The sequence below is a fragment of the Bactrocera tryoni genome, chromosome 5 (assembly GCF_016617805.1).
Source record: "Bactrocera tryoni isolate S06 chromosome 5, CSIRO_BtryS06_freeze2, whole genome shotgun sequence".
NCBI lineage: Eukaryota > Metazoa > Arthropoda > Insecta > Diptera > Tephritidae > Bactrocera > Bactrocera tryoni.
This window is the reverse complement of record NC_052503.1, coordinates 18,448,440-18,474,782: the sequence shown is the minus strand read 5'-3', so window position 1 is coordinate 18,474,782 and position 26,343 is coordinate 18,448,440. Positions and strand designations below refer to the sequence as shown.

At 39.4% G+C, this 26,343-nt stretch overlaps 1 protein-coding gene across 1 annotated transcript; it reads right to left on the bottom strand.

Moving 5' to 3' along the window:
• Positions 1–3,478: 3,478 nt before the first annotated feature.
• Positions 3,479–25,487, bottom strand: LOC120778818 (protein sister of odd and bowel). Its single transcript, XM_040110824.1, has 3 exons — positions 24,548–25,487; positions 18,978–20,161; positions 3,479–5,563 (listed from the first exon to the last, which is right to left on the bottom strand). Exons 2-3 carry the CDS (start codon positions 19,615–19,617, stop codon positions 3,909–3,911), a joined length of 2,295 nt encoding a protein of 764 aa, XP_039966758.1. The 5' UTR covers positions 19,618–20,161; positions 24,548–25,487; the 3' UTR covers positions 3,479–3,908.
• Between the last annotated feature and the right edge of the window lie 856 nt (positions 25,488–26,343).

The following is a 26,343-nucleotide window of genomic DNA, read 5'->3' as shown; positions in this document are numbered from 1 at the left end:
ATTAGGGCAATTAATTTTGGCTTCACTTAATTTGTGCTTGTTTTTGCATAAATGGTTTAATCATATTTTCTCAGAATTATACGAGTGTTGGCAACTGAGTATTAATTGACAAAATGGGTTAATGGCGCTTTTAGTGGTAAATTGTGTTACAATTAAGAGTTAAGCTTATAAATTTTCTTTATTGGGAATAAATGGACTTAAATATTAAGCAAACTCTGATTCAGATTGCCTAATTGTGAGTTATGACGATTTCAAAAGTTGTAAGGTGTTGCAAAATTTTTTTCTGTCTGGCATTTATTGTGTTAAATTTCATGATTTATTACGTCCACGTAATGAAAAGTGTTAACTTCAATTTAATAATTCAAACAATGCGACCATGAGTTAAAAAATATGTTTTTTTTTTATAATTGCGAATTGACATTTGTTTTGGACGGTAACTACTAATATACTTCTGAGTATATTATATTCAATTGTACGTGTAAACAATATTTGCGCAATGCTTTGGTAATTAAAAAAAATACTGATATTTTGTTTCATATATATTCATTATGTTCAATTTCTCAACTGAATTTATGCTTATTTGAATAATATTTGAATATAATATTTGAACCCGATTAATTTGTTTATTCTCATGAAATCAGCTAGTTAAGAAATTTCAAGGATTTATATAACAATTTTTGAAAATAAATATTAAAAGTAATTAAAAAGTTCATTTAAATGAATGTGGCGATAAATAACGGGTGATCCAAGTAGAGGTAATTTTTTCAATAGCCTTTCTTTGACAGAACACGCCTGATTCGTCATTTTATTTTTGTTCACTTTTGTTTGGTATTTCATTATTGAAAGACTTATGCCTAAACAATGTTTACAAATCCTTCAACTTTATTACGAAAATTCATGTTCATGTAAAGAATGTGTTTCGCGCGGTTTGTTGAACTTATGGTCAACATAATCGGCCCATTAAGCGTACTATTCGCAACACCATCACCCATCTTCAGACCAAACATTCATTATTGGATAATATTCGACCGAATAGACCACGACCAGCATGCAGTGAAGAAAATATAGTAACCGTAACTGAGAGAGTACACGAAGATCTTGGAGAGTAGAGTCTGCGCCGTTCGCAGCAACTCTGACCGATGAATGGGACGATTTGGCGCATTTTACGTCGAGATCTTAAATTGAAAGTGTATCAAATTCAGCTTGTAGAAGAACTGAAGTTTTCTGGCTCAATGGGTATGTAAACAAGCGAAATTGCCGCATTTGGGAGGAAGAGAAAAGTGAAGATATTCAAGAGCTACCATTTCATCCAGAAAAAACAACGGTTTGGTGTGGTTTGTGGACTAGTGGAATCATCGGTCCATATTTCTTCAAAAATAATGCCGGTGAGAACGTAACCGCCAAAGGCGACCGTTATCGTGCCAAAATAACCGACTATTTGATGCCTGAAATTGAAGGTGGTGATTTCGTTGACATTTGGTTTCAACAAGACGCTGCCACTACTCACTCATCGCATAAGCCAATGGATTTATTGAGAGAACCTTTCCGCGATCAGATAATTTCTCGCTTTTGATCGCTCAATTCGCTACCAAGATCGCGTGATATCACACCGGCAGACATTTTCCTGTGAGAATATGTAAAGTCTAAAGTCTATGCGGACAATCCCGCTTCGATTCAGGCCTTTGAGCAGAACATCCCGTGTGTCATTCGCCGGTTATCAGAATGTTCGAACAAGTCGTCGAAAATTGGAATCAATGCATGGACCAAGAGACGTGGCAGCGACCAACATTTGAAAGAGATAATCAGCCTGGAAATCCAACGCAGGATTGCTGTTGCCAACAGGTGCTACTTCGGACTGAGTAGGCAATTGAAAAGTAAAGTCCTCTCTCGACGAACAAAAGCCAAACTCTATAAGTCGCTCATAATTCCCGTCCTGTTATATGGTGCAGAGGCTTGGACGATGTCAACAACTGATGAGTCGACGTTGAGAGTTTTCGAGAGAAAAGTTCTGCGAAAGATTTATGGTCCTTTGCGCGTTGGCCACGGCGAATATCGCATTCGATGGAACGATGAGCTGTACGAGATATACGACGACATTGTCATAGTTCAGCGAATTAAAAGACAGCGGCTACGCTGGCTAGGTCATGTTGTCCGAATGGACGAAAACACTCCAGCTCTGAAAGTATTCGACGCTGTACCCGCCGGGGGAAGCAGAGGAAGAGGAAGATCTCCACTCCGTTGGAAGGACCAAGTGGAGAAAGACCTGGCTACGCTTGGAATATCCAATTGGCGCCACGTAGCGAAAAGGAGAAACGACTGGCGCGCTGTTGTTAACTCGGCTATAATCGCGTAAGCGGTGTCTACGCCAATTAAGAAGAAGAAGAATCTTTTAAAACTAAATGTGAAAGAATGTTCGTTTGAATAGTAATAAAAATTTCGTATTAAATGCATTTTGCATTAAATTTAAAGTTTCTGTGTTTTTTTCTTTAAAAAAGTAGGGGGCCTCGAAATGGATCACCCTTTATTTTTTTAAATTTTGTTTGAGAGCTCCACTTAAATGAGTACCAATTAGCTTAATTAATTAAATTGAGGCCATTAAACGTGAAATACTAACTATTTTTTGTCAAGCTTTGGTTTTTAGGTTTTTAAAAAAACATTAAAATAAAATCGAAAAAAAATTTACGCCAGTATTTCTACAAAATAATAAAACTTTTTAATGATTTGCATGCTTTTTTGGTTTTCGAAATTGTCTGCTTGTAAATTACTATGCCAAGTAAATAAGCTTTTTACTTGATGAATATTTTAAATTATTTCAGTAATTTTGTTTTTTTAATATTCCGCCATTTTTGCTTAATAATTCACTTCATCAATTAAAATATATGTATATGAAATACTCTAAAAAATGTCAACTGCTGCTCAATGCCTTCTATATACATATTATATACTTATATAATTATATAAATGTATGTATGTATGTATATGGTATAAACATGTCTGTATGCATATGTGAGCACATATACATATACATATTTAACTATGCTTTCATATATATAAAACATGCCGCTGTATGGGCTTTGATCTTAAACGCAGAACTGCATTACCTCAAATTAACGGCGCTTGGCTACACGCTCAGCTAGTTTGAGCGCACTTACAGTGCTTACTTGCTTGCTTGATGAGTGAAAGTGGCTATGGTTTTCACTCGCTTCGACTAGATGGCGCTATTGACTGTTTTTCTAATGTTAATCTCTCTACTTATTTTAATCATTGTTTATGTTTTGTTGTTGTTCTTTTGGTTTTTGTTTTGTAATTTCCACTACGAATATATCAAATGTTCACTTGCCGCATGTGCCAACATAACACACTTTCTAATTTAAATTTTCCTTGTCAATAAATCCTAATAATATTTGCTTCATAATAATTTCAATAATAATAATTATAATAATTTTGTTGTATATATATATATATATATATGTATGTATATATAGAATTTCTACTTATGTTCCATAATATTCGTTGCATGGGATTTTTACTTAAAGTTGGTAGGTTTTGTATTGTTGTTTAATTGCGTTTTTGCGAAAAAAATCTACAGCTTTCACTTAGCTTTCATTTTAGCTTTTACGTCACTTACTTTTTCTCTTATATCATTTCGTTTCACTTGTTTCTACTTTTGTTTTAGCTATCGAACTTCTTATTATAGAAAAACTACTTTTACAATATATTTTACAATTGGATTTCGTAAAAATTGTATGCTTTCCTGTATTTAGGAAGAGCTTTCACATTGGAAAAAAAGCTTACGCATTAAAAAGAAGCTTTCACATCACTACTAAGCTTTTGCACTTACCCTGGCACATATGCTGCTAATTGCAGCTGTTTTACATTGCCGTCTCTCAACAGATTTCTAACGGCATCTATGCGACGACTATATCCTCGTCATTATCATCACTGCTTTGCGCTGTCAACGATTCGCCTTCGCCTTCACCCTCACCGTCACCATCACCATCACCATCCCCATCCGCGCCGTACAAGTCGGCCGCCTCTTCGCTAGACATGCCCATCATATCCTTGAGACATGACGACTCCAGATGCTTGTTTAGGTACGACTTCAATGCGAATGTCTTGTGGCAACGTTTGCATTCGAAATTCTTATCGATCGAGTGCGTTTGCATGTGCGCACGCAGATTGGAGCGATCGGCGAAAGCTTTGCCGCAGTGTGAGCACGCGTACGGTTTCTCGCCGGTGTGCGAGCGTAGATGGCCCTGCAGCAGCCATGGGCGTGAGAACAGTTTGCCACAGATGTCGCAGCTGTGCGAGAGTTTGTGCGTGAGTAGATGCATGGCGAGTGCGGGCATTGAGACGTAAGCCTTGCCGCAAGTATTGCATTTTTTCGCCGATTGCGAATCAAGTGAGCGATGCGTTTGCTTGTGGCGCGACAGATTACTCGATGTGGCATACTGTTTGCCACATTCGGAACACTTGTAGCTGCCGCGTTTCTTCTTCACATACGCATCCATGTCGGTGGCATGCGCGCCGTAGTTGCCGGCTGTGTGCGTTTCGATTGGCTCCTTGTGGCAACGGCTCGCTTTGGTGCGCCCATCCAATATGTTAAGGCCCAACTTGGCGGCGGTGTGAGTGGACTTCGCATCGAACGCATCATCGATAGCCATTGCGTTGGTGGAAGTGCGTCGCATTGTATACGCGGCCGTCGGTTCGTCGATCCACAATTTCAGCGTAGGTTGATAGTTGGAATTGAAGTGACCCGACTCCGATGAGGAGGACATATCAATGTCTATATCGGATGAATGATCGGAATTTGGTGGCGTTAGTGGTGAGCAGTTCTCCGAGTTATCTGGTGTATTTGCGCCTGCGTGACTGTCGTACGAGCTGCTGCTGCCGCTGCTGATGTAGCGTATCTTTGGTGGACCTTGCCCGTGTGCTGGTCGATGTGTGGGCGTTTGAATCTCTTCCACCGTGAATATAGTAAAGTTATCTGCATTAATTGTTGCCGCACAAAGTGGTGGTGGTGCGAGCTGCGGTTGTGCAACGACGCCGGCTCTTTGCTGTTTGGAAGCACTGGATATTTCATGCATGATGCCTGTGTTTGGTTGTATTTGTGGTTGATAGTGAGTTTGTTGCTGTATTGTGCTGTTATTATTGTTGGTGTTATGGTTGTTGTGGTTGCGATTAGTCGACGCCTCCTGCTGATGTAGTATGGTGACGACACAAGGCGGTGTTAGTGGTGGTAGACTTTGTGATAGTGAGAGTAGATCGTGGGCGGCTTCGGTCTCCTCGATACTGCGTTCGCGGTAAAACGCCGGCAATGTTGGTTCTTGTTTGATCGTAAAGGTTGGCGCCTGAGTGGAAGTTTGATTGGCGTTGATACCACCAGCTGGTGGTGCATAGAATATGACTTTGCCATCTTCGGCCGGGGAGCGTCCACCAATGGTTGTTAATGGTGCGACATATTTGCCGGTTGTGGCTTCATTAGTAGTTGCTTTGTTGTTGTTGTTATTATTTCTGGCATTCCACTTGACAACATTGCGTCGTTGCTCCACTCTAGTGATATCTGGAAGAGAGAGAGTAAATATCATTTGTGAATTATTTTGGGCCAAAGAATTTCGTTTACACCTAAAAATCTTTGGTTTGAGATCTTCGAAATTAATTGCAGAGAACGAAAGGGTGTATCTCTGGACGGCAAAACTAATATGGCTTTGTAAATTAATCTTGAGCAATACCAAAAGCCTGGTCAGTATCAGGAAGGACCTCTCCGAGCCGTCAGCCTCGAAATCCAACGTGGAATAACTGTAGCCCACAGGTGTTACTGCGGACTGAGCAAGCTACTGAGAAAATCAGTCCTCTCTCGAGGAACACAGACCAAACTCTATAGGTCACTCATTATTCCCGTTGGTATGAGAGATGGACGATGACAGCATCTGATGAGTCAACTTTACGAGTTTTCAAGAGAGAGATTCTGCGGAAGACTTATAGTCTTTTGCGCATTCCCAACGGAAGTATCGCATTCGAAATAACGACAAACTCTACGAGATATACGACGAAATTGACATAGTTCAGAGAAGTAAGCGGCTACGATGTGTAGGACATGACGTCCGAATGGACGAAAACACTATAGCTCTGAACGAATTCGACGCAGTACCCTTTCGGGCGAAGCAGAGGAAGAGGAATACCTACACTCTGTTGGAAAGAAAGGGGGGGAAGGACCTAGCTACACTTGGAAACGCCAAGTGGTGCCAAACAGCGAAAATGAATAACGACTGACGCGCCGCTGTAAACTTGGTTATAACCGGATCTACTAAGAAGAAGTCCCAATGAAGACTATCTTTAGAATGTTTAGCTGGGACCTTAAAATTTGATGCAAAGAAAGAAGGCGATGGTTTGGAAATAGAGAGTATCACTTGGAATAACTTAAACTGGTCAGCGGCTCAGGAAAGTTTGGCTCCGTAAAGTATTGAAAAAAAAAATTGTTTGGATTTTGTATCGGTAAAAGAAAAATTCATATATAAAAATTCCGAATATAATCCACCCTAATGAAATATTTTTACCCAATCCAAATCCAAATAAGTTAACGTTCAAATCTGCGGACTTACACTTTAAAAGCGAATATTTTCAATAATTACTTTTCCACTTAATTTCATTTAAATGCCGAGGTTACCTTACCCACATACAGAGGGGCATTATGTGCTTATACTTTGAAATGTATACACATTTACTGCTATGTTATGCTTTGGCGAGGGTCGTGTTAAATGTCTTAATGTGTTGCGCATACGCCATGGCGGCTCATAATTCATGCACATATGGCGCGACAACAAAATTTGCTACATTGCATATTGCAGGTATTAAGCGTGTTGCAAAGCATAACTGAAACTTGATTATAGGAAAATATGTAGAAAAACGAAAGTAAGCAAATTGCAGGTACATACACATAACCATACACATATGTATGTATTTCAAGTGTATTTTAGGAGCTTACTGTTTACATACAAATGTTAGGTGGAATGTCAAGACACTTGGACATTTTTGTTTTGAAAGAATCTTAGAAGCATAATGATAGCAAATATGTAGATAATGGTCCAAAAAATCTAAAATTTAAGATTTTTTAAGAAAACGTCCATATAAATTCAACCACCTAATGAATTTCATTCTCCTACCTTTGAATAATATTTAGTACATTTTTCAACATCCTCTGGTGTGATTAGAGTATCAATACCAAGCTTTAAGGTGCGCATAGGTATGCAAAAACGACTCTACCACACTCGTATTGATTGGAGAAATATATGGCTTTAGTAAACCGAATTCGCATTGTATTAGTGCGATCGGGTTTGCCATATGGCATTAGAAAGATATGATTACCAGCGCAAACGGTGGCCACAGCAATATTGACGGTTATGATGGTTTTGCTGCATATTCACTGTGATTTTGAGCCGATTTCACGGCCCAGAACGCTTAATTTGAACCATTACTGTATAACTTGAAAGGTCTATAGGTAGAAATCGCTTAGAAGCTGCCAATTTGGCCAGTAAGGGAGGAATTGGGGAATCGCCAAAAGCAACCAGAGTTTGGTTGGGAGGTTCTTATACATCCATCTTAAACTCCGAACCTGCTACCAAGTGATAATAACCTATTTCAGTCTATGGCGGATGGTTTTGTTGATGAAGAACTCGCATTAAGATATGCTTGTGAAATTTGACTGCTCCAGTTTTTGCCTAGAGCTTATATGATATTAAAAATTTAAATTGCTTTTAAAATGGCCAGAAACTAGAAAAACGGTGGAAATTTGATCTATATGACCTTCAATTTAACGCAAAAGTTATTTCTCTTTCTAGACCTTATATTTGTCTCGGTTACTAGGAATAATGTGAATTGTATTACAATGTGGTTTAGCTAATGTGATTCCTCTAGATGTGAGACGCGAACATCGGATTGAATCGTGTACAGATATGATAGGTTTGGTAATAAAGCTGATTTTGCAGATTGAGATGACACTTTGTCAGAAGTAGATATATTATTCATCATACCAATTTTTTCAAGCTGATTTAAAGTCCACCAGTAATGTAGTAAGACAACTACTACAACTGGAATGGTTACTGAAGAGTTACCTCAATTCTACCTAGTCTTCTTCCCCAAAAGGACGACAATTTAAATTCGGTAAGATTCATTGTGCCATCGTATGAATGTTATTTGAACGAAAAATTGCTAGAAGCTCGTCAGCTTTAGCAGGTGGAGCATTCCTGAGGACAGAACTTCTTTACTCCGGGTTGGAGGACAATTGTAACGCACGGTTTGATCATTGACCAAAGTTCGCCGAACACGATACCCACTCCGGTAGTAAACCGACTAGTTCTCATGCTGATTTCTTCGTAGCTCTCTGTGTTTATGATAAGGCCATCCATCGATATGGCGTACAGGGTTTATCCGGAAAGTAATAGGACTGATTTTCTTCTGCTACGACTGTACTTCGGAGTGAGCGCGCACTGACTGGATTCGGTAGAGGGCGTTCCTAGCTAACTAACGAACGTCTGGTTGTCTTGCGAGTACCTGGAGAGTCAAACAAACATTTTCGCGCGACGTGTTTCTGTGAGTGTTGCAAGCCAAAAATGCAGCGTTCATTAGAGCAGAGATACGCAATTAAATTCTATGTGAAACTCGGTAAATCTGCGACAGATGTTGCTTCAGCGAGAAGTGGTGTGTTTCGGTGGCGCTAGGCCTTTTTAGAGGGGAAAAGGTCGCTGATGAAAACCGTGTTGGAGACACGAAAAACACCGAAAATGTGACTCATGTGCACAAAGTTTTGGGCTCAGACCGTCGACTAAGTATTTGTTTAATTGCCCAGATATTAAATTTATCAAAATCTGCGGTTCATGACATTGTGACGGAGCACCGGAACATGCGCAAGGTGTACGCGAAGATGGCCCCAAAAGTGTTCATTGACGACCAGAAATTGCGGCCTGTGGAAGTGTGCCAAGAAACTTTGAACATGTGTGAGAGTTACCCCCAATTTTTTGACTCCCGATTGACTTTTTTGTTTCCTTGCCTGAAAAGGCCGATGAAAGGCACGCATTTTGAGACAACAGAGGGGATCCAAGCAGCATGCATTTCGGCTCTCAAGGCCATTCTAGAGAATGGTTTCCGTGACGCCTTCAATGCTTGAAAATCGCGCTGGCAGCGCTGCATTGACGCAAAAGGAGCCTATTTTGAAAGTTTTTAAAGAATTGTAACGATTAGTTCAATAAAGTTTTTTAAATCGACTCAGTCTTATTACTTTCGGGACGAACCCTGTACTAGAACTCGACTATTTGAAACAACCGTTAACCGAACAAAGCCAACTTCTCCCCACTCTCAATTGTCATTGCTTTTGTTGTAGTATTTACAAAATGAGCCTTAAATTAAATAACGAGCATAAAAAGTAGACAATGGAAACCCATCAAAAAGGTAACCTCTGCCTCGGGTTAATAACTTCCACACTACGAAAAATATAAAATGCAACAAAAGTGGGTAAACGCAATGCTAATGAGAATAATTTTAACAAACCGCCATTTTGCGGCATTTGCACATTTAAAAGAGTGGTAAATATGCATGTAAGCCGCTGTAAGAGCTGATATGGAGTGTGGCCCAAGGCCAAAAATGAAACTCACGTGCAGGCGAACGAAAATTGAAATATAAAAACAACAAACGCAAGCAACAACAAAAACAACAGGGAAAAACAGCGAAAAAGCGCTTGCGACCAGTCCTGCAGCCACATCAAACATTTTGCGGCGGCCGACAAAATAGCGAAGAGCGTCCTCATTTCCTGTTGCCGACGCGGATGTCAAACTGATTTAAATTTACAATTGGCCGTTTTGCGGAAAAACACATGCATACATATGAGCTGTGGACGTGATCGCAATAATTCATCAGCCAACCAGTCAACCATCTGTTTGTCAGCCCCCCTTCCCTCCAACACACACACCCCCATATACCCAGCTATAGAAATAACAATTCCTGCTGAGCTGTGCGACGGCCAGACGGACTGTCATTTCAGCCAAATCATACACGTAATCAACAGCTTCAATGGAATACCTAACTGTGAATTGCCATTGTTGCAAATCGAATGGAATGTCCTCTTCGCAGATTTGCTGGCGGTTCCCAAGTAAGTATATATGTATGTAGGTAAGTGTATGTGTGTGTCAACGCAAATTATGCCGTAATTCAAAATACATTCGTTACATTGTTGTTGTTCAAGGCAAATTGGCATTGACGCTTTGCACTGGTAAAATTCGGTGAACTTCAATTGATGTCCAAAGACGAGGAATGCGTTTAAGCAGACACACCAGGTATGTATAAATAGTTAGCCCTGTCTTATATAGTGGAAGAGATTTCATAAAGTTGTGTTGTATTAAAAATATTTCCTTTTTGAGAGACGCAACTTGCAGAGATTCCCATGCTTTCATTAGCTATTAAATATCGAAATGCAAAGTAGAACATTATTTGAGCTCTCAGCTCATGTGATCTCCATATTAGAGGTTTCGTTGGTTTATCCTCAGTGATTTGCGCAAAATACTCGAAAAAGGTAGTTCGCCACACTTTTCTAAAGCTTATGGCTTGTGGTTTTGCAGTTATGTATGAAGGGTGAAGCTTTAAGCCCTCTTAAAGCTCTTGCGAATGATTGCTATATTCCATAAAAAGCTCTCAGTACCCATTTTTGGTAATTTCGATATAATTGTTCCATCGAGGGCGATACACCGATTAATGCGATCTTCTTCTTCTGGAGCGATTGCTTTCATTGTTGCTAAATTTCTTTCCATTCTTTTGAAGAGGCTTTGAATAGGAAAAGTCGCTGGGTTGAACTTGGAACAAATACGAGATTGTGGAAATCTCTTTGGAGTACGATTGTTGCAATTTCGCTATCGTTTTCATGAAACCGGTGTTTTTTTTCGTCAATCATTTTCTTAAGCATATCAAAAATTAGACGTCCTAATTTTGCCGTCTAACTGATACGTATTCCTTAGCTTAGCATACAGTTCATCATGCACAGTGCACTTATGCGACTGTGAGTTGGACTCCGAACTGGAATGATGACCATATTTTATTATTGTAACATATTTAGACGATTTTTGGTTCTTTGGAATACCAGGATGACTCATCCTTTAAGATGCCTGCGCTTGACAGGAATTTGAATATTATCTGTGGCCCCACTCACGATACCTCTTCCAGTGTCTCATTCCGTGGGGCCCCTAAATGATTAAAACGTTCGCCATTTGCGGGACCAGTACTCAAGAGAAGCTTCTTGTTTCCCTGGTGTCTTACTTTTGACGTTTTTTGCAGTCTTCTCAATATGTCAGCTCCACGGCTCCAAGCCACGAGTGAGTATTCCAATCATGTTCCTACAGTCTCTTCTAAGGTAAGAACTTTGTATATTTCTAATCTACGGTTTCTTGTACGACCTTTGCGTCCAGGTATATCGTTCCATTCAGACCGTCGTATATACATCACCAATCTCCAAAGTTTAAACCTTTTTGGGGTGACTGTCGCACATAACTCTTGGCAATCTCGTCTACTACTTCATTACACTCTATACCTTTGTGAGCTGACACGACACAGTAGAAGTGAATTCGCTTGGATCTGACCATACTCTCCTTGTTTTCCAATACGTTTCTGACTAGAGGTCGCAAAAGAAATGCTTGACAACGTAAATTCATCAAAACTATTGGCGAGACATAGGTTTGTGCATATAACGACGACATTGTTCCACAATCAAGCAAATAACACTCCAAAAATTAGCTGAAACCGGAAAAAACAAATTCGCTGAAGACACTGAAAGCTATCTCAGTCGAGAGAAAATTAGATTTAGCTTTGGCATGCTCGTGTTGGCTTTAAAAGGAGAAAGCGATATTAAAGATTTATATTAAAATACGTAAAACTGCTACTTTTTATGTTAGTCCGGGTCTAATTTGGTATTGAAGAGCTCAAAACATTGCACAGATTCATTAGCTCCTCTAAAATCTTTAGACTATTAAAATTGTCTTTCTTTAGTCGTATTCCTTATGCGCCGTTCTGCGGCTGAAAAGACTAAAAAAAGACTCGTATGAAGAAAGTCTGTAAAGAAGGAGATTACTGCGGAATTTTAAACAACTTCTTGATAGAAAGACTTTTGAGGGGTTTTTATACAAGTTCGAGGTTTTTTTACGTCGTACAAGTTCGACACAACCCTTCATACTCATAGTTAATACATATAATAACATTTCTGTGCTTGGATTCATTGCCTAGAATGCAATAGATTGGCATAAATGTCAAATTCTCAAATAGAAAAAGCTATAGAACCACATACATGAGTGATTCACAGTGGAGGCAAGCAAACTACCCGAATTTTGAGTTTCCGAAAAGTTGAAACGAGCATGCGATGCCATCTTGCGAATGTCAACCCCGCAGCACGGACGTCAATACACACGCAATCTAAACAAATTAAAGTTGTGGGTGGCACACACTGCGGCAGGCAATTTTCTTTTCAACATTTGGTATTGTCTACATAGATTATGGCTTTTGTACCCATACCAAGTTGATTAGAATCGGTGCTAAATTTGGTTAATAAAGCAATTCGTATGCGGGTGGCTCTACATCTTTTTAATATGCCATATCGGCCGTGCCGCCAGCCACCCCCCAAATGCTAATAGACACATACAATGGATGTGGTAGATATGTATGTGTCTATGCCATAGATAGATATAGACACAATACAACAACAACAATGTATCTAAACGCCACCGGTGGTAGGCTGTTGCTTTACGCAACGCTCCCAGCTCACCAACTCTTCGCATGCGAAAGCAGCCTTGCACCGCAATGTTGCCCGCCTCCGCGTGCCTAAACGTTTCACTGTTGCTTTTCTGCTGAATTGGGCGCTCGAAGCGTTCAAAGTCAATTTGGTGCGTGACGCGGTCGCCGTGATAGCTGCAGATAACCACGTGCCTGTGCCATCAGCACGATTACTGTTGCATATGCGACAACATTCAGGCGCATACACAGCGCTGGATTTGCGCGTGCGGCTCCAGGGCGCCACCAAAGGCCATCTGCAGCTAGGCCGGTAGGCGCCCGCAGCTGGTGGCGCGCTTTCGAAAGCCTCAACTAAGGTGTGCGAAATTCAAAATATACAAATTTGCACAAGTGTGTGTGTGTGTGTGTGTGTGTTTGCGCTGGCTTAAGCCTATGCGGCTACACTGCGAGCGCACTAGCACACACGCACACGCATAAGTGCGGGGAAGCGCTCTGTGTTTGCCGGCGATTATCTATTGTGCAGCTGTGAAAATATGAAGTGTATGCGAATATTTCGCATAATTTCGAGGCGATTAAAATGGCGCACACTGCTCCAACTGTTTATGCAGTTAGCGGCCGAGCGCGTACCCCCCACTATTGGTGTGCGTGGCCTAATCTGCATACGCACGCGCATCGTGTCAAAGCAAATAATTCTTCCGCGCGGTTACTTGCCAAACGCTCCGCCCCCCAAACTGCCTCAAATTGCATGCGTCTAATAACTATTTGTGTGTGGATGTGGTGAAATCATTATTGCGCGGCGGTTAGATGAAATCATTTATCCCACATGTGTATGTGTGTAGATTGTTGAAAGTGGCGCATTTTATTAGTCATTGTTGAGCACTTAATTTAAATAATTTCCCAATACAACTGCAGTTTTAATCATGATATCTCGACTAAAAGTTTGCATTATGAGTCATACATACATATATTTGTACACACTATATAGTTTTATGAACATACATACATACATATACCACAGTTCTGTGATGAGATTCAAAAAATTAATGATATGGCAGCAGCGGTGGCAAATCTCACTCAAAGGACGTTGGACCTACAGACTGATACTAGACATCCATTAGTGGATCGACAGATGACATGGGGACCAGGATTTTCACCCAACCCAAGTACTAAGTGGACATTGGTGCTTTACAAGCTACATGTACAGATTCCAGCACGACATTAGTCCGAATTGTCCGATGTGTTAAGAGTGCTTTGAAGACTCTGAGCATGTATTCTTTTATTGCTCTCGCTTTTAAAGTACAAGAGAAAACTTAAAACTACACTCGGTGGTAGTTTTACGGTGGAAAGTTTGTCGATTCAGGTGTCAGTCAACTGAGAACTGTAAAGCTTTTAGCCAAGCGGCAGCCTCCATCATGACAAAACTGAGAAAAAAGAGCAGATTAGACGTCCGTCAGTCAATGCCATGGAGGAGACTTAAAGGTCTTATCACTCCCACGAAGTAATACTTAATTACTTCTGTGGGAGAATCTGGAGTTGGGAGTAGGTTAAGTTTAGCGGATTGAAGTTTTGCACTCCGATAGCTTGTATAAAAAGATGTGTATCATGACTTTGATCGATCAGTTTGTATGGCAGGTATACCATATAGTGGTCCGATATTCGCGGGTTCCATCGAAAGAGTAATTTTTTAAGAAGAAAATTACATGCGTAAAATTTCTGACCGATAACTCAAAAATTGCGATAGATCATCTCGTATATATAGGTAGGATAGGTAGGATAGACCGACGGACAAACGGATATGGCTAAATTACCCAGCTCGTTAAGTTGATGATTTATAGATACATTTTACAGGGTCTCCGACATTTGCTTCGCCCCATTTAGGATATAAATAGCTTAAAAACCAAACTTTTGTTGGCTTGTTAGCTTTTTTTTAATTTTTTCTAATTTACTGATAAACCGATCGAGATAATGGACATTTATGTTCATCAATTTCAAAACTTTGTATGTCATTAAAATCTCATTAAAGAGACATTCGAATTTTCTACAGAATATTTGGGTTTTCTTGCAGAGTGATTTTTGGTAAGCTTTTCGAAAAAAGAGTTTAATTAAACTCTGGAGAGTTAGGGCCTTTTTGGGTAAAACTAATCATTTTCAATCATCAATCAATTTTGACAGAGATTCTATTTCTTCTTTACTGCTTACTCGGTTATGGCCGGGTTAACAACAGCGCGCCAATTTTTGCTAGATAACTTAGCAATCACAGCCTCTATCTCTTGATTCGTTGATCTATGCCAAAGTCATATATCTCGTATAGTACATTGTTCCAACGACTACGGTATTCGCTCTGCCAATGCGCAAAGGACCATAAATCTTCAGAAAAACCATTCTCTCGAACATTCCTAAGACCGACTCATCAGATGATGCCTTTGTCCTCGCCTCCGCAGCATATAGTAGGACGGGAATTATGAGACCTTAGTTGGTCTTTAGGCTTTACTTTTCAATTGCCAACTCAGTTCGAAGTAGCACCTGTGATATTGTTGTTGGAGTTAATGCACCAAAATAGACGAAATTATCTACAACTTCAAAGTTATGATTGTCAACAGTGACGTAGGAGCCAAGTCGCGAGTGTGACGACTGTTTGTTTGATGACAGGAGATATTTCATCTTATCGCTATTGGTGCAGGAGTGTATAGAACGACTGAACGGTTTATCAGATCGTAACTAAGTAAATCTTTTTTGGGTGGCAGAACAAAAAGGTATAGCCGGGAATGAACTGGCTGATGAGCCTGCTCGTTCCGCAGCTTCCACCAACATGAATGTTGGTCCCACACCATTAAGGAGCCGCTAAGCAATGATGAAGCAGTGGGTAGGAAGAAACATTGGCAACAACTCGTAGGCATCCGTCATGCCAAGTTTCTAATGGATGGTTACAACTTTAAAAGATTTAAATATTATATATAATCAACCTCCCAAGGGAAAAACTCAGGTTACTTGTCGCCTTCTACACTGGCCATTGTAAGTTCAAGAAACACTTTTTTAACATGGATCTAGCTTTTTGTGCGAATTGCGAAGGGACAAAAGCCCTTGGATTCATGTTTCCAAATCGTGATCCCTATCGCCTTAAAATCGCCAATCAGTATATTGGAATTTATCAATTTGCTGGGGTTAGTTGAGACGTTAGAAACGAATGGCGCGCTGTTGTTAACTCGGCTATATAAGCGGTGTCTACGCCAATTAAGAAGAAGAAGTTGAGACATTGTGACTTAGGAGAGGGCACAATAGACCCTAGGTCGCAGTGCAATCCTTATTCACTTATCTAATCTAATTTATTATCGTTCACAACCAGACCCATCCGCTTTACATTTTATTATTATTCTATAAATATTGTCAATTGATTCTATAATATTTAGTTCGAACTATGATTTGTCCGAAAAATTGAATGGTTGTACCGTTTACTAAAAAGTTTTTGAATACTCAGTTATTTACATCTTCTAAAACAAAGGTGGCCTCCTAAGGTAATGGCCATTTCGTACCACAAAAAAAAACCTTGTATAAACATTAACTACCCAAACATGTCCAAATGTCCCACGTTTAGTGGCTTTGAACCCTACAATCCAAATATAGTTGTAACAAAAAAAAAATATACGAAAAATTTTCAAACAAACACATCCAAAATCTTGCAAAACATATGCTGTTGAACCATTTCAGCAAATTTTTAACGGAGCTCAGCATTTTTTCTCACTTCCTTACAGAAAAAAAGTGCATAGCCCAAGGTTCTAAAAATTACTCTCAATTAACCTGCCTCTTATTTTCGATACTTTATAGCAAATAAAAATGATAATATCTTAAATTTAATAAAATGCCTATTTTTAATATGCCTACACAGTTTGTTAACCCACGTCAGGATTTTCATACAAAAAACATTCGTTCTCATTTCCGAAATCACACAACTACTTTATAGATGTGAGTTAACGAACTATATAATGTATAAAATGGCTGCTGCGCTATTCTATTTGCACTTTCATTTAAAAAATTAAAATCATTGCCACCAACCTCCCACTCTTTCACGGTGAGCATTGTCGGCAATGTCCTAATAAAATGCCTTTTAATGGCAATTTTCCAAATTTTGCATTTTCAATATCTTTTTAATCCATAAGCACTTCAACTTTTAATTGCTTTCAAATACTTTTGAACATTTACGTTTATGACCAATTCCGAACTGGTAGTTATCATTAAAAAATAAGCTGCAGCATATGAAGATGAATGGACACACTTTTTAAGCTCATCGGATATGGTCATGCTCAGTTCGGTTTAATTCTCTTGGCTGGAGCATTTAAGGATTTAAGTAAGGCACATAAAAGTTTTAAATCCAAATATGCAATGCAATTAACAGCGTCCAACCAACAACCCAACCAATTGGTCAATTCCTCCAACTACGATTTGTGCAGGTACAAAATGGTTCATTTGCGAAGAGGCTCTCATTCTAAGGATGTGTTATGAGCAACCGATTGAGGCGCTTCTATGGAAATAAAAATGTGTTTCTGCCGCCAATTTGGCGAATGTGGATTCAAGCGTATATATGTTTAGATTATGTTTGTATGTTTATATATGCGAAGAACCATTTTTGATGCTATTCGTCAATGAAAAATACTTTCTTTATTTGAATAAATATTGAATCATATTTCTCTAGACCGTTACTGATGTGAAAGTAAGTACTTAACCAAAACTGAATAGGATATGTAGCCTTCAATCATATAGATCGGATATAGTAATCGATCCACCCTGAGGGATTTTTCTGCTCAGGAACAGTCTTTCTGATAGTTCTTCAACAAACAAATTATATATTTTCTAACATAAAATTCGTTTTCAACGGGGAATAGTTTGCATGAGTTTCGAAAATCCTGCAAAGGTGACTATTTTTGATAATGATTTTTTTTGATTGATTTGGCGGCTATGTATAATGCGCTATATCTGGCAATACTATATGTACATCTTTAAAAGGTCTTGACATAACCTACATAACGACGCTATGCATGATTAGTTTGGATATTGGGTTCAACAGTTATAGACGTGTTAACACGGAGTTCACTAACGCAGAAATTCGCGCTATTTTAAAATTTTCCTTCGATAAAGGCAAATAGAGAAAAAAGGCTAGAGAAACGTTACGTGAGATTAATGGTGTTTTGGGAGATGGCACTCTATCACTCGAATTGCGGAGGAATGGTTTCAACGATGCAGAGAGGGTGAAAACGACACCATGAATAAGCCATGGCATCTCGTGACATCGCCCAGAAGATGGGAGTTAGTCACCAAACCATTTAAACCGTCTGCAGAAGGCTGGATACACAAAAAAGCTTGATGTTTGGGTGTCGCATGGTTTGACGCAAAAAAACCGTTAGGACCGAATCAACGCCTGCGATATGCTGCTGAAACGGAACGAACTCGACCCATTTTTGAAGCGGATGGTGACTGGCGACGAAAAATGGATCACATACGACAATATTAAGCGAAAACGGTCGTGGTCGAAGGCCGGCAAATCATCCAAAACAGTGGCCAAGCCGGAATTGACAGCCAGGAAGGTTTTGGTGTGTGTTTGGTGGGATTTGGAAGGGAATCATCCACTATGAGCGAACAACAGGACCGCTTGAAGCAGGCGATCGACCAGAAGTGTCCGGAATTGGCTAACAGGAAGGGTGAGGTGTTCCACCAGGAGAACGCCAGACCACTCACTGATTACTCGTCAGAAGCTACGGGAGCTCGGATTGGAGGTTTTATCGCATCTACCATATAGCCCGGACATAGCGCCAAGTGATTACCACCTGTTCCTGTCCATGGCGAACGCCCTTGTTGGTGTAAAGTTGAACTCAAAAGAGGCTTGTGAAAAGTGGCTGTCCGAGTTCTTCGCTAATAAGAAGGGGGCTTCTACGAGGGGGGTGTTATGAAGTTGCCGTCTAGATGGAAATAGATTATCGAACGAAACGGCGCATATTTGAACTAAATCCGATCACTGTAACACTTTTTATAAAGCATTAAATAAAGAGCAAAAAAGCGGACATTTGACAACCTAATATAATAGACCAAGAAAGTTGTTCATTCGCGCTTTTAAAAGATAGTGTGGATATTACAAATCCTACCAGTTCAGGCGGTGTATTGCAATCTCTTGTATTATGCATAGCTCTGGGATATTGTGCTTGCAAACCCCACACAAGAATGTTACTTACCACCATTGTTGTGTGAATTTGCCTCACTCAAAACGGTTCCACTGACAGGTGTCTGCACTGCAGCAACCTCTTGAGTCGTCACCGACGTCAATGACTTCCGCTCTATTGTTGCCTGTACAGCGGCAGCACTGCGTCGCTGCTTCTCTTTCGCATTCATTTCGACTAAGGATTGTGCGGCCGACCACTCAAGTCTCTTGCATACCTCCAAATCACTAGTAGCATCCTCAAATTCAATGCGATCCACAGTGACTGGCTCTTTGGGCGATTTCTGATTGCTGACACTGCGCACGCGTTTGTTGGTGCTACGCGATAACGGTACAAGTGATGCATATTTGGTTTTCGGCTGTAGGGGTGGCGGTGTAACTGGTCCAGCAGGCTTTCTAACCACCAAAATCGTCGACTGTTGCTTCGGAAGCAGCGCGCTTGGCTTGACCGTTGCCAGTGCTTTGCCCTTGCATGTTGTTGAATTTGGTTGTGGCCGCGCTGATCTCACAGTCGCCGTCGTTTGCTGCTGTCGTATTGTGGAGCGTGTTTGTTGCTGTTGTGATACTCGTGCCGTAGTGTTCGGGGCATAGCACAGTGTTGCACCGGGCGTGATGACGATCTTATTGCTCGTGGGTCGCATGCAATCGACGGACATTTTGTTGGCGAAGTTCGTTTTGCACCATTCAAGTGGAAGGTCACAACTCGCTTTTACTCACATAAACTGTTCTCAAACTCTTTTTTTCTGCGCTCTCTCGGTTTGGTTTCTCGTAATTGCCAAATACTTATTTGATAAGTGTGAATTTGCTATTAGTTGTAAATTTATAATTTTCAAACGTTTCTAACGCCTCTAATGCTTTAATTTCAATGTTGTATGCTAAATCTAAATTTTTAATTATTTCTTCTTTTTGTTTACTTGATTTTGTTTTTGTGGTTTTGCTCACAGTTGAGTATTGCTTCGTTGTATCGTTGACGTAATTTTGTTTCACACAGAATTGTTGTTGTTGCTTTTCGTTATTTATATTTGTATTGCTTGTTTTTTTTAGTTTTCTTTTATATTAAATGAGCTGAATTTTCTTGAAAATGCTTCTCTCATCGTGTTTGTTGTATGAGTAATGCGGCCAGTGGATGGTGAGTCGAGTGATTCATTAGCTTGCAGGTTGGTATGTTGACATATAACTGTTCTGTGTTCTTTCGTTGCACTGAAAATAGAATAAAAATTGAATAAAAATGTGTTCGAAAATTAGTAGTTTTGAGTTATTTATAGAAAGATTTTGTTATTAGGCTACTATTGTATCGGTTTGAAGAGAGCGTTAAGAGAAAAATGTTAGTTGCGAAAGATACGTAATTTTTTTTTCTGTTTTGTTGGCATGAGATCTGTCAAATATTTTCAATAACCTTCCAGTCATGGAATAAGGAACATCATATTTTTCCATTGCGTTGAAATGTCAAATTTTGTACCAAAAAGGAATGATTTGCGGAAAGCATTAATTTTTTGTTTTCATTTGAAAAAAGTGCTGCCGATGTCGCATCAAACGCTTGAGGATGGCATAATAAGAACCAACATGCAAAAGACGGTTGGAACAGTTCAGAGATAATGATTTTTATATGAGAAATGAAGAACTTGGAAGACCAGCAATAAAGTTTGAAAACGACGAACTGCAAGCAATGTTTTATGAAAATGATACTTTGGGTCAAAAGCAAACGGCAGCCTTGTTAAGGGGTTACATCGGTTTACGGGTTTCAAAACATCAAATTCTGATTATCTTATTAAATTCTACAACATCTCTAGACAATTGCTCTAAATTCTCAAGTTGATCCGAGTAATCTTTTCGAAGATACAGCCTTGAGAACATGTGCACTTGTGTCCCACTTTTAAATTCACTTAAATCTTGAAAACCGTGAAAAACTGGGTATTCGATGTCGGTTGGCAAGATTTCATGAGAACTACTTAATCGATCTTCATGACATTTTACACAGGCCCTGTATGGAGCTATCCTGCCAACGCGGGCGCTTCTTTTTTCCGAGGTGTCGCCGTAAGTGGCGTCGCAATGGCCGAGTTTCAAATATTCTTTTTTCCACACATTTCAGAATTTCTTTGTTAATAGTGTATATTTGTAGCAATAAAATGACTAATTTTTTATTTAAGAAAAAAATTTTGAAAAAAGGATCTTTTTACCAAAGGAAACCCATGTAACCCCTTAAATGTTGCACAGCAAACAATTTCAGACCTCTTGGAAGTTATAGAAATGATTCAGAAGTGTGGAAAATGGGTGCCACATCAATTGAATGAAAGACAAATCGAAAAAAAACACTTGTGAAATTTTACATCCAAGACACGGTTTTGTATCGGTTTTGTATCGAAATGTCACTGGCGGTGAAAAATTTATTTATTTTAAGAATCCTAAGCAGAAAAAGGTTGATCCGGGACAACCAACAACATCGACTGCAAAAGCAGACCGATTTGGGAAGAAGGCTGTTTGGTGGAATCAGAAGGGTGTGATATAACATGAGCTTCTAAAATCTGGTGAACTACTCGCTATAGTCAACAATGATGAATTAGAACCATGAATTGATCGAAAAATGACTAGAATAGCCGTCTAGGGAGCTCTCTCAGCAGGGTTCACCTTTCACTGATTGTAGGAGTTCTCGCAGGACACTGTCCGATAGGGATTCATGAAGTAAGAAGAAGATGAGATCGAATCCTCTCAACACTTCCTCCTTGAATACACTACTTTTGCTAGATCAAGACAAAATCGCACCGGGACTCACTTTTTAAGCATCCACTTGAAATAGCGGAAATATAAACAAAACAGTTGTCAAGGAGAGATCAGTGTCAAATTTCGGTCTGTATTTCTGAGTTGTGTTGATGATGAGGTCATAAAAAGAGTTTTATTGAAGGAATGAAGAAGGAAGTCTTAGTTGTAACAACATACATTGTACACATACACATTTTGTTTCAGGACTTCGCTGAATAAAAACTGAACGATCCAAATCAAATACTTGTATGGAAAACTTTTTTTTTTGACAAGATATTTTCACGAAATGTGGAATACTAGTGCTTTCTTTTATGTTTCTGGATTAGAGAAGTCAGCACTATGCGGTGGATGAGTCATTAAATCGATGATTTGAGTGCTAAAAATTGTAGTTGTTTCAGTCGTTGTCTGAGAGCTTCCATTGTCGTGGTGAAGAGTGATTCAACTTCGGCAGTTGGTATTTCTGATTTATAGAAAGACAACTGGCAAACATATGGTTGTGTACCACCCAGAATTTACTGTTCTGCATTGTTTTAGTGGTAGGGTGTCGACATGTCCAGTTTTTTCGAAGAAACAGCTGAGTAAAAGTGAATTGCGAGAAAATTTTAGCGATTTAATACCATTTTTTGATCGAGATGAATATTTGAAGTTACTGTAGGCAAAATAAGTGGCGCTTGTATGGCAAATAAATAGCTGTCATATGCCAAATAAATAGCGTTCGTATGTCAAATCGTTCTGAGTATGTGAGTCATAAAAAGTTGTGAGTTGCCAGATCGCATCAATAGGATTACCAAATTCAGTAATATAAAAAGCAAACTTTGCTCCGAACATATTGCTCAGATTGGACTATTGTTACATATATCTGTCATACAAATTGACAGTAAGACCAATAAGATTTAATTTTTAAGTAACCTTAACTCCACTTGAAGGTTGTTTATAGCAAACAAACGAGGCTAACGTTTTCTGTTGGCTGCAAACCTGTGATGGGAGCTTCGGTTACTTGGAAAATAACACAATTGGGGATCGCTGCCAGTTCCTCAGTGAGCTTTAGCAGCCTGGTAGCTAGAGTATGGCGTTAAACTTGCTCGCCCTGCCACCCAAATTCATTTTTCATTGCAATAATTTTGATGGAGCATTTAAATTATCACACCTCTATAGATTTTTGGGAAAAATTAATGGGGTCTACTATCAGCTGCTTCATTAATCAAAAATTTACGTGCCACTGCGATACTTGTTGGAGGTTGACGTGGAGCCGGTTGCCTTCGTATAATAATACGTATTTATTTCGTACGAAACACGTGTACAAAAACACTTAGGTACATACCCCGCCTGCAGGCGCCAACAAATACCTTGTGGTTAAGTACCTGTTACGGGTCTATGACACACATAAAGCGCCTACGTAAATGCGCCAAACGCCTCATGTATGCCTTGGTGGAACAATAGAGGACGTTGGAAAAACTAAGACTTCCACTTTCAATTATTCATATCGACATTTGTTGATTTCACGGCACGAATTCAGGTATATGCGTGTGCATGTTTCTGAAAACCTACGTGTGTTTATAAGCATGTATGTGTATATGTACATATATGTGTGTTTGTGTGTGTGAAAGCAACAAATTTCGTCATTACTCTTCAGGTGGTTGTGCGGCGAGAGAAGCGCAACAGTGCGGTATGCAACTCATAGTTGGCATGAAGTATAATTTTCGAAGTGTGCGTGTGTGTGTATGTATGTGTATGTATGTATGTATATGTGCGTGGCACATCGCGTGAAGCTCGAAGTAAGTCCAAGCAATCTTAGCGCTGCAATTAGTTGAGTTACCTATACACACACACCCACACATTTACACACTTGTTGGGCACATATGTGCTCACACTGCTAAATATGATTTTAATGGCTGCTCTTGAAAGCCATATATTATTTATAACGGCATATACGAACAAAAAAAAAAAAAAACACAGAACTAAATCGTTCGTTGGTTGGCAACACAAACTATTGAAATCATTGTTTGCATTAGAGCTCATTTCAAATAATTATATGCTTTCACATGTATTTGTGTTTACTTTATATGTGTGTTGTGTATGTGTGTTAGTGTATTTGCGGTATCCAGGGAACGCCGCACACCGCTCACCGCACAGGGAGCACCGCTAAAACCGTATGATTAATAGTTTTCCTCTACTTTGCGGTAGTGTCCGAAAATATAACTGTAATGTGAGCGCACTTGCATGCTCGCTGATAATAAATTAAACTTTCTCGGTCTTAAACCTTAGAAATCTTCACTTTTTAGCACACTTGATTCCTTTTTAATACACACCAAATGCCAATAAACAGTTAAAATTCAGCTGCGTTTCCATTACATTTCAGTTTCGCACACCACAAACATAATTTCGAAACAAGTTGGCTTCATGCCAAATCACTGAATGAATGGCAATGCCGTGCTGGCGATTTAACGCGCCGAACAAGCACACGAAGTGCCGTGTTCGTAACGTTGCGCTCGCGAGCGCACAACGGCACACGCTCTCTTCAACCGTCTCTTCGTCAAAAACACGCTCTCTCGCAGTTTCGTATACTCTCTGAGTGACACTCACGGCTGTGCCTGCGGTGTTGCGCCTAAATTGCGGCAACAGGAAAACACACATACACAACCGCAACAACACAGCAAAAGCGCTAAGGTAAACAACAACAATAATATAGTTGGGTATTAAGTAATCGCTAGCTAGCGCTTAGCATATAGTTTTGTTGATTTCAATTTGCCCAAAGAAATTTCTTTGAAATATAATTTTTTAGCAAAACAACTAGGCATTACCTACATTTAGGCGCGCCGTATTACTCACTTTGCTTTTAAATCACGCTAAATAGTTGGCCACCGTTTGCACTTCAACAATATGACAACTACATCATCAACTACTAGCTGGTACTACTTATGCTTCATGACGTTTGTGCTTTTTGTTTGCGTTCTACGTTCTGCGTCGTTTTCCGTGGCTGGCGACGGTGTCTTTCTCTTTTCAACTGCTGCGTCCACGACTGGCTTGGCTCGTTTCTTTCCACCGTTATTCACAATTGTTAATGTTTTATGTTATATGCTATTTGCTTGTTTTTCAGCAATTTTTCCACAAGCCAGCTTGCTTTTTTTCGTTCTTTCTTTAAGCATATATTTCTTTAGTGCAAAATCAGCGAAAATTGTTTGGATAGCAACAGCGTAACGTCGGAAGTGCTATGCAACTATAATTCGTTAGATTTTTCTTTTTCTTTTTTGTTTTTGTTATTTTTCTTTATTTTTTCTCTAGTATTAAACAAACGATTTGGTTGTATAGTATATATTTAGTGCAGGATATAGTAGCAAGCAGTTTTTGAAAGAAGAATAGAGTAGAGTTGAGACGACGCGGAAGAGTTTCATCATCATGTAATTTAACGATTTTTATAGGCTGCCAGCACGCACATACACGCACGCACATGCACACACACGCAGGTCAGTACCGAATGTGACAGATTCGCCACTTTCTCGCTGGCGTAAGCTTCACTTATTCACATATAGTTCAATAAAAAGTTAAAAGTTTTCAGATAGCTCAAGTTGAGAAGCGCACAAAAGTTAAATTCACGCGTGGTTTAAGTGAAGTACAGTTCAGTTGAGTTGAGTTGAGTTGAGTTAAGTTGAATTATTTAGAGTTCACAAAATGAGATGTTGAAGGAAAAACAAAAGTCTAGAAATTGAATAATAATATATTTGAGATTTTCGTTGGCGCACAATACACTACTGATGTGCGTCAGTTTTTGACGTACCACTCCCTTCTACTGGTGCGACAAGCCGTCGCTAGCGTTCGCCAAACTCGAAACTAAAAACATTCGAAACATTTATTCCTTCGGCAAATTGTGTTGCCTACCACCGGGCGCGCATCAAGCCGCTCTTAGTGGCATTAAGCTCTCTATAAGTGCATAAAATCTCTGCGCCAAATGCGCTCTGAGCACATTTGCATACAACATTGTTGACGTTTGTGTGTGTGTGTGCGTGTAGACTAAATGTGCCAGTTTTGCCACTCTCGTGTTGTCGAAAGCATGCTAAATGTATGCTATGCGCCAGTGGGTGGTGCGTTCTTGCTGAGAGCGTTTGGGTGGGGTGTTTATGTGGTAAGGTGATTAAATGGCGGCGAATGGTGTTGCTGTAAACAGCTACGTTTAACGGTGAGTTACATGGTTAGAAATTAATGCTTGAAATTGTGTGATTTCTTGGAGCAAACTATGAAAGGTTTGCTCAAGATAAGGTCTTGACACGATTTCTGAATGAAAAAATATTTTAATATTTAAAAAAAAACCTTTATGAAAAGTAGGTCAATGTTAAAATATGTTCCATAACACATATCGACTGGGAGTTCTTTAAAGCCTAATTTAGATACGACTCCACATTAAATTGCCATTGATTTATTTTTTTTGGCAACTCTATAATTTTTTGTTTTTTGTTTCAATTTATAAAGTCTTAGTTTAATTTTTTAGTCATTGACAACAGTTTCATTTTTGGAAAAATAAAAATTTTTAAGTGGCAACACTATAAACTAAGCTATATTAGGCGAATTTCATTTATAAATAATTACTTTTTATATTATCTTTGTTTAAAATAATTCTTCTATGCTAGTGG